Raw genomic sequence first — 8,631 nt, 5'->3', positions numbered from 1 at the left:
CCTCCCACCCCACCCCCGGGCATTCTGATGCCTGCCTCACTGGCCAATCAAAAGCTTCCTCCCTTCTTCCTACTCCCACTGGCAGGTAGAAGGGAGGAGGCTTCCGATTGGCCTGCGTGGGGGCAGGCAGAATTGAGGCTTCCCATTGGGCAATGGGGGTAGGAAGAAAGGAGGCTTCCAATTGGCCCGCGGGGGCTGGAAAAAGGGAGAAGGAAAGTACAACGGGGCAGTGGGACACCGGGAGACGTGACACACCTGCTGGTGTTTGGTGACACATTAGTGTGTCGTGACACACCGGTTGAGAAGCGCTGCATTAAACTAACACTGTAGCAATTTTAATGATCGCTCTCAGTTTTTATGTCTTTCTCTGATTTTTTCTTGGCTTCTTGAGTTTCTCTCTGCGCATCCTAGTGAAAATCTCAGATGTCCATACCCTCCCAGCAGGCCCCCCTCACTGCCCATTGGCTGTCTCCCCTCTCCTGTGTCTGCAAACACCTATAGACAGGGAGCTAGAGGGCAGATTATGGGGCTGATGCAATAAATGTGTGCAGAAACGGGGTTCAGTGTTGAGCGTTCATTTTCTAAATGCGCGCCTAGCCATCTCTCCTGGGCGCGTGAACCAATAAATGAGGGGTCGTGCTAAAAAGGAGGAGCTAGGGGCAAATGTGCGTCCCTAGCATCTCCTCAGCATCGGGCACACAGAAGAGATTGTCAAGTGGGTTGGGAAAAGATGCTCAATCTACTAGCGTCTGTTTTCTCCCACTACCGGCATATACGCACAAGATACACGGCCTGGATGGTATACCTTGTGTGTGTATTGGAAATCCATAATTTTTTTTGACTTTTTAAAAAATACTGCTTTATTTGGGTCCTCCAACTCAGTATCGCTATAATACTTTTAGGCGTAATCACCAGAAAGCAGGATTTTTCCATTTTTCAATGTGCCCTTGACTATGGCATACCTTTTCGCCAGCCTCAGGCTGGCATAACATTTGCTGCGTTGCAAGGGTGCATTGGCTGTGCGGAAAATGTATTGGCTCATGGAGATTAGCTAATAACCTCATGTACATGAATTTCCATGTTATGGGCACTATTAGCTACGCAGCGATTTGGATGCGCGTTTTGGACATGCTAATCTCCGTATTGGTTCAGGAGTAATGGACGTGCGCCTAATTGTGTGTTAAGCCGTGCGCAGCGGTTGAATTGGCTTGAACTAGTGTCATGCTCTGTGGGGCGGATTTTAAGAGCCCTGCTTGCGTAAATCCGCCCGGATTTACGCGAGCAGGGCCTTGCGCGCCAGTGCGCCTATGTTCCATAGGCCTACCGGCGCGCGCAGAGCCCCGGGACTCGCGTAAGTCCCGGGGTTTTTCGAGGGGGCGTGTTGGGGGCGTGTCGGATCGGCGCGGCGTTTTGGGGGCGGGACGCGGTGTTTCGGGGGCGGGCCCGGGCGTGGTTTCGGCCCGGGGGCGTGGCCACGCCCTCCGGAACAGCCCCCAGGTCCCGTCTCGGCGCGCTAGAGGCCCGCTGGCACGCGGGGATTTACTTCTCCCTCCGGGAGGCGTAAATCCCCCGACAAAGGTAGGGGGGGGGTCTAGATAGGGCCGGGGGGGTGGGTTAGATAGAGGAAGGGAGGGGAAGGTGAGGGGAGGGCGAAAGCGAGTTCCCTCCGAGGCCGCTCCGATTTCGGAGCGGCCTTGGAGGGAACGGCGGTAGGCTGCGTGGCTCGGCGCGTGCCGGCTACACGAAATTGGCAACCTTGCGCGCGCCGATCCAGGATTTTAGCGGATATGCGCGGCTACGCGCATATCTACTAAAATCCAGTGTACTTTTGTTTGCGCCTGATGCGCCAACAAAAGTACGCGAAGGCGCGCTTTTTGAAAATCTACCCCTGTGCTTGCAGATAGGAAGCAACAGGAAGCAAAGGAGGGGTGGAACAGCAGAAGCATATACGCTCCTGTTCAAGTTTAAAATATAACAGGTACTTTGGAATTAACTCCATCTTTTATATAGGTAAAGAGTTTTGATTTTGAAACAATGCTTGCTGGCGTGTACAGGGGTGGTGCATCTGTCCTGATCCTGCCGGCCCAGAAATTATTGCCTCTGTCCACCCAAGAGCTCCATGAGCTGCAGCAAGTTAGCCAATATCCCACATGTACTCCTAGACAGTAACAACGGAGAACAAGGAGGATTACATTAGATTCAACTGAATCTTTCAACCCACATCTAAAATCCTACTACACTCCTCCGAAAAAATAGCCTCGCGACTAGAAAATAAACCAGGAATCAGCAAAGTGCCCACAGGGTGCGTGTCAAAAGCAACTGCAATACTCCACGCTCGAAAACGTCACGCGTCTGCGCCAAAGCAGTGAGTCACAGATTTCTCAGCCATGCGTCAGCAAGGCGCGTTTGCTCGGACGCAACGCTCTCTCGTTCCCTCTCCCACTCTAACCCCGCCCTGCCCTCCAACCGGCGCTGGTTCGCGATTGGCTGCTGGCCGTGCCGGTCAGAGGAATAGGCTCGCGGATTGGCCGGGGTGGGTCGTGGCGGTTCCTCCTCTTGCGGCTGAGAGACGTCCGAACCGGGCGGGGAGTTGCATGGAAGAGTTGTGGCGCGGTAGTGGAACGGGTGGTGGAGGTAAGAGACAGCGAGGCAACTCCGGTTTCTTTCTTTCTCCGCGGTTTCTTGGCAGACTTGGGATGTGCGTGACACTCCTCTCCTTCCAGCATATGAGTGATGCCGAGATTGGCAGAGGGCAGCCGAAACCCCTCTACCGCTTCTGTGACCGAAAGTCACTGGCGTTAGAAAACCCTTTGGATGATGCGGTCCACGCCCCTCCCCCCCCCCCCCCCCCGGTCAGTTCCAGGACTTGAGCTGGTGGTATTTGTCAGGTGGACAGGTATTTGCTTTATTAAAATCCGTCATCCCCTCCGTACCAATTAGTGTCCAGCAGCGGAGAGTACAGATGTTGCGCAGGCCGTGAAGACGAAATGATTCTCGCGCCCTGCAGGCTGTTCGGCTGGGGCTCAGACTTTACCTAACAGCGCATGCAGAAAGGCCTTGGAATTTAAGTGCTTTCTAGCCTGGCACCTACCATGAGCAAAACTTTCCTGAGCCGATGCCTTTTATGAGCATGGAGGTGAAAGCTGAGGATTGTCACCCTTTCAGTAAGGGTGAGTTGGGAGGCATGCAGTTCTAATTTGCCTTCTGATGCAGGAGGAGAGTGGAGTTACAGGTCCTCTGTTCTCTTGGCCAGTCTGCTTCTTTTCAAGTCTGGGATTCATCAAATCCCTAGGACTAGTAAGTAGGGTTTCAAGAGTTAAAGTTAAAATGGTTTTCTTTATTCACACGCTGCACAGTAATGCCAGGGAGGGGAATCGTATCAGTCGCCGCTCCTTAAGCCTGCAATGCGACTTTTCACTTGGCAGCACTGTGTATCACGCATGCATCTGGGTAAACTTAAGTGTGGGTGTGAGATTTTTTTTCTCGGTGCCCCTTGTGCATGTTGTACAAGGTATCATAGATATGTTAATATAAGAATTATTTATTTTATCCTCCTAAATGTTTTCATTTAGATGGCCACTTCTAAACGCATTCTTCAGTTTTATCTCTTATTACAACTTCCTGCCAGAAATTGAAGTAAAGGGCAATTTTCAAAAGCAATTTACCTATGTAAAAGGCTTGACACAGAATGAATGGCATTTACTTAAAAGTATGTGTTTCACAATGCACATACTTTAACTTGCATGTTGATGGAGGTGTTTGCAAGGGTGCATATAAATTAGCGGAGAAAACTATTATGCATGTATTCTATTTTCAAGTCTACATTGTTATTTTCTATGGAAAAAGTACTCAGAAAAGAGCAGGTGTGGATATGTTTTTCAAAGGGAAAGTATGCTTTGCACTTCTGTTTTGAGTACTGATGTAAAGCTTGTGGGTAAAAAGTAGCAGTGGACTTTGCATCAATTTGAACAGTATTTGAAAATTGCTCCTGTAGTGTCTGTTGGTTTCAGGATAGCATATGTGGGGTTCTTTTTTTTCCTGCATTAAGCAGTGTGTTCTCCATCATGAACCTTAGGCCTTTATAGTTAATATCAGTGTTATGTAACATGTCTATATCTTAGTAAGACTTTTGGGGAAAAAAATCAGAAAAGGACTTGCCAGTGACACTTTTTAAATTTTTTAATTGGACTAGCTAAGGTTCTGTAACCAGAGGAGATGTATGGAGAAGGAAGACAGTTTGAGTTGAACAGTCAAGGTAACAAACTCCATGAATAAAATCAACTCTGACATGGAGGTAGTGAAGGGGTAGAGAAGGTCAGTTTCTGCACACTCTTTGCTTGAACTCCGGTTTTGAGACTGGCAGTTTGCATGCCAGCAGTGATGGTAATTTTCTTTTGCTGAGAATTAAGGATAAAGACCATTTATCTTGCTTCAGATAGGTTATAGAATGGGAGATTAGATGTTAGCCTTCCATCGCTGTTTTGAGATACTTCATGAGCTGGAGAAAAGTAGTCTGGCTCCCTGACCACCTGTTTCTTCCCATGCTTCTCCATTCTGAGAGTTCTGTCTTTTTTTTTTTTTTTTTTGTAATTCTGCATAGACTGACAAGCAGAGAGACCATGGATGATTTAAATTTGCACTACAGATTCTTGAACTGGAGGAGGCGGATCCGAGAAATCCGGGAGGTGCGAGCAGTACGCTATCAGGAGAGATTCAAACACATTATGGTGGATGGGGATACACTAAGGTAAATCTTGGGTCTTGGAAAAGAGAGGACAGGGCAGAGAACATAATATTCTGGTAAAGGAAAATACAGTAGAAAGTATATCTGAAAGAACTACCCTGCAATCAGGCTGATATAGTAAAAGTCACGGGAGAGCGGGTGAGCACACAGGCGCGCGCGATTCGGTAAAAAAAAATATTCAAATTAGGGCCCACAGTAAAAAGAGGCACTAGGGACACTAGCGCATCCCTAGTGCCTCTTTTTTGACAGAAGCGGCGGCTGTCAGCGAGTTTGACATCCGACGCTCAATTTTGCCAGCGTCAGTTCGGAAACTGGATGCCGGCAAAATTGAGCGTCTGGTTTTCAAGCCGCGGGCCAATTTAACATTTTTTTTGTTTTTTAATTATTTTTAACTTTTGGGACCTCCGACTTAATATCGCCATGATATTAAGTTGGAGGGTGTACGGAAAAGCAGTTTTTACTGCTTTTCTGTGCACTTTCCCGGTGCCGGCAGAAATTAACGCCCACCTTTGCGTAGGTGCTAATTTCTGAAAGTAAAATGTGCGGCTTGGCTGCACATTTTACTTACTGAATCGCGCGGAAATAACTAATAGGACCATCAACATGCATTTGCATGTTGTGGGTGCTACTAGTCTCGGGGGGGGGGGGGGGGGAGGGGGTTTGGACACGCGTTTCAATTCACTATTACCCCTTACTGAATAAGGGGTAAAGCTAGCGCGTCAAACGCGTGCACTGTACTGTATCGGTCTGATTGTCAGCACTAGAAGGACAACAGTGTAGTGCATTTCCTTGTACTGGGCTTTAGTTTCAGCATTGGAAGGACAGCTCCTCCCCTGTTACTGCTTTGCAGGGTCTATGCTGGAAGGACAGCACCTTTGGCAATGTAGTGTCAGCACTAGAAGAACAATGCTTCTAGACATACAGCTTTCCCCTTATACTATTTGCAGCATCACTTTTCTATGGACAGCAGTGCAGCACCTCCCCTCACTTTTCATATGGAACTGTCAGTACCTTTTATATATTATCTGTGAAGCTTGCCATTTATCTGTAACTTGCTTCTTTTTTCATTCCATAGCTATCATGGAAACTCTGGGGAGGTTGGCTGTTATGTTGCCCCTCGTCCTTTAACCAAGGACAACAGTTATTTTGAGGTAATTTTTAATTTCTTTCTGCTGATGAGATGTAGTCCTGCAAAAGGCTGAATGTTTTTGAAACTATGTTTACAACTGTATTATGAACAGATGTTTTTTCATTTGAGGGGAATTTATTTATTTTCTCCTGGTTTTGTAGTATCCTTGGAGAGGTCAGCTGTTACTGTCGTTAAGTACTTTGTGTGTGTTGGATCTTTTGTGATGGGTGAGAAGGTAATGTGGGTGTGCTAAGAGGGTCTGTAACAGCCTTCCTCACTATTTTGTTGGGACGAGCATCTGACATTTTCCCGTCGATAGCAGGGCTGAATTAGCCATGCTGTCATGGGAACTGTCAGTCAGGCCCGGGAGGCGGAGCTTCCTAAGTGATGTTAGAGCTTTGCTCTGAGGCTGCGCGTGGTTTCCCGCGCTGATAACGTCTCTCCTCAGTCTGTGATAAAGCAAACGTGGCTTGGAGGTTGAACGGTGCCTTCTGTCGGAACAAGGCTTCTCCATCACAGTTCAGGAGGTAATCTTAGCAGCTCGCAAACCGTCCACAAGGAAAAACTATCACTTCAAATGGAAGCGCTACACCACGTGGTGCGACACCAAGAAGGTTGACCCATTTACCTGCATGCCAGAAACCTTGCTGGACTACTTACACACTTTGTATATGGCTGGTCTTGCTATAGCTTCAGTCAGAGTCCACCTCAGTGCGATTGCAGCCTTTCACCGATCGCACAATGGCCAACCCATCTCTATCCATCCGTTGGTCTCTCGATTCGTAAAGGGGCTCACACACGTCCTCCCCCCGGTCTCAAAACTACCGATTCAGTGGAATCTAAACTTAGTTCTTGAACAACTGATGGTCTCGCCCTTCGAACCACTGGAATCCGCGCATCCAAAATACCTCACCTGGAAGGTGGTCTTCCTTACTGCAGTAACATCGGCAGGGAGAGTTAGCGAATTACAGGCCTTGGTACACTATAGCCCATACCTTCAATTCTACCACCATAAAGTGCTCTTGCGGATACACCCCTCCTTCTTGCCGAAGGTAGTCTTCCAATTTCATCTCAACCAATCAATTGAGTTACCGATTTTTTTACCCAAAATCTCACAAGAATGACAGAGAGAGGTTACTGCATACCCTGGACTGCAAAAGAGCACTGGCCTACTATAAACAAAAGACCCACTCGCTCCACAGGGCATCACAACTCTTCGTTTCTTTCAACCCGAATGCCCCAGGCCTTCCGGTAACCAAACGCACCATCTCTAGCTGGATCACCCAGTGTATATAACTCTGCCATAATAAATGCCACTCTGCATTGCCATCTCTGCCCACAGCTCATTAAACACGAGCAGTGGCAGCCTCCATTGCCCATCTACGACATATTCCACCAGTAGACAATTTGCAAAGCAGCCACTTGGGCTTCTCTTCACACGTTCACTTCCTATTACTGTCTTGACCAATAGTCGGCGGATGATGCAAAGTTTGGTAAAACCCTTCTACAGTCATTGTCCACGGACTCCACGAGGTCGACTGTCACCTAATAGGCATCACTCTGTATAAGACAATACCTATGACCTGTTCGTCAGCGAGCTGGGAGCTTAGGACTCCCATGACAGCATGGTTAATTCAGCCCTGCTATTGACGGGAAAAAGCAAGTTTGCTTACCGTAAATGGTGTTTCCGTAGATGGCAGGATGAATTAGCCATGCTGACCCACCCACCTCCCTGATCAGTCGACATCAACTCTACGACCACGTTTGCTTTATCACAGACTGAGGAGAGTCGTTATCAGCACGGGAAACCACGCGCAGCCTGAGAGCAAAGCTCTGACGTCACTTAGGAAGCTCCGCCTCCCGGGCCTGACTGACAGTTCCCATGACAGCATGGCTAATTCACCCTGCTATTTTCGGAAGCATTGTTTACGGTAAGCAAACTTGCTTTTCTCTCACTTGTTCTCCCTGTTACCGTCCCTTTCTTCTCTCTCTTTGAATTAAGTAGCATAAGTACAGGCTACTTGCATTTGGGAAAGCAGCCAGCCTTACCTTACACAACAGCTCCTCTCTGCTCCCCCTGTCAGTATCCAAATCTAAGTTTTTGAAAACAAAATTTTGAACTCACCTGTGCTCCTCTGGCATGTGATTATCTGCTAATACTCTTCATAATCCTGACCTTTTTTTTTTAATTGAATAATTTAGGTATCCATAGTAGACAGCGGTGTGAGGGGAACTATTGCAGTCGGCTTGGTGCCCCAGTACTACAGCCTGGACCATCAGCCGGGGTGGCTGCCAGATTCTGTTGCATATCATGCAGATGATGGGAAGTAAGTTGGGCATAAGCTTCTCCTGCTTTCTGTAGTGGTGATGTGATGGAGGAAGGTGGAGCAGGATGGTTGCTGAGGTTAGATACAGAAGTCTGAGTGCATGTTTTGCTCTTGCTGTGTTCAGTTTTATTGCTGCCAGTGGTCCTGTGGTTGCAATGCCAAACCTTGAAGGCTCATACTCCTTCTGTTTCTGGTGGCAACAGGCTTTACAATGGGCGGGCCAAGGGACGACAGTTTGGAACGAAATGCAGCTCAGGTGACCGGATAGGCTGTGGTATCGAGCCGGTGTCCTTCGAAGTCCAGACAGCTCAGATATTCTTCACGAAAAATGGAAAGAAGGTGAGGAAAACGGATATAAACAGATGTTTATCATTTTTTTTTTTCTATAATTTAATCATGTGAACCCAGTGAGAGTAGAGAGTGACATTTTG

At 47.9% G+C, this 8,631-nt stretch overlaps 1 protein-coding gene across 2 annotated transcripts in view; it reads left to right on the top strand.

Annotated features, from left to right (window-relative positions):
* Positions 1-2,555: 2,555 nt before the first annotated feature.
* Positions 2,556-8,631, top strand: part of SPRYD3 (SPRY domain containing 3) — a 149,624-nt gene continuing 143,548 nt past the window's right edge. For both annotated transcript variants that reach the window (XM_029595057.1, XM_029595056.1), the window contains exons 1-5: positions 2,556-2,634; positions 4,601-4,747; positions 5,820-5,895; positions 8,076-8,200; positions 8,404-8,539. In XM_029595057.1, the coding sequence (XP_029450917.1) occupies positions 4,620-4,747; positions 5,820-5,895; positions 8,076-8,200; positions 8,404-8,539 (465 nt within the window). In that variant the 5' untranslated portion in view covers positions 2,556-2,634; positions 4,601-4,619. The remainder of the gene's footprint in view (positions 2,635-4,600; positions 4,748-5,819; positions 5,896-8,075; positions 8,201-8,403; positions 8,540-8,631) is intronic.

The sequence above is a fragment of the Rhinatrema bivittatum genome, chromosome 3 (assembly GCF_901001135.1).
Source record: "Rhinatrema bivittatum chromosome 3, aRhiBiv1.1, whole genome shotgun sequence".
NCBI lineage: Eukaryota > Metazoa > Chordata > Amphibia > Gymnophiona > Rhinatrematidae > Rhinatrema > Rhinatrema bivittatum.
This window is presented reverse-complemented; position numbering and strand designations above follow the sequence as displayed.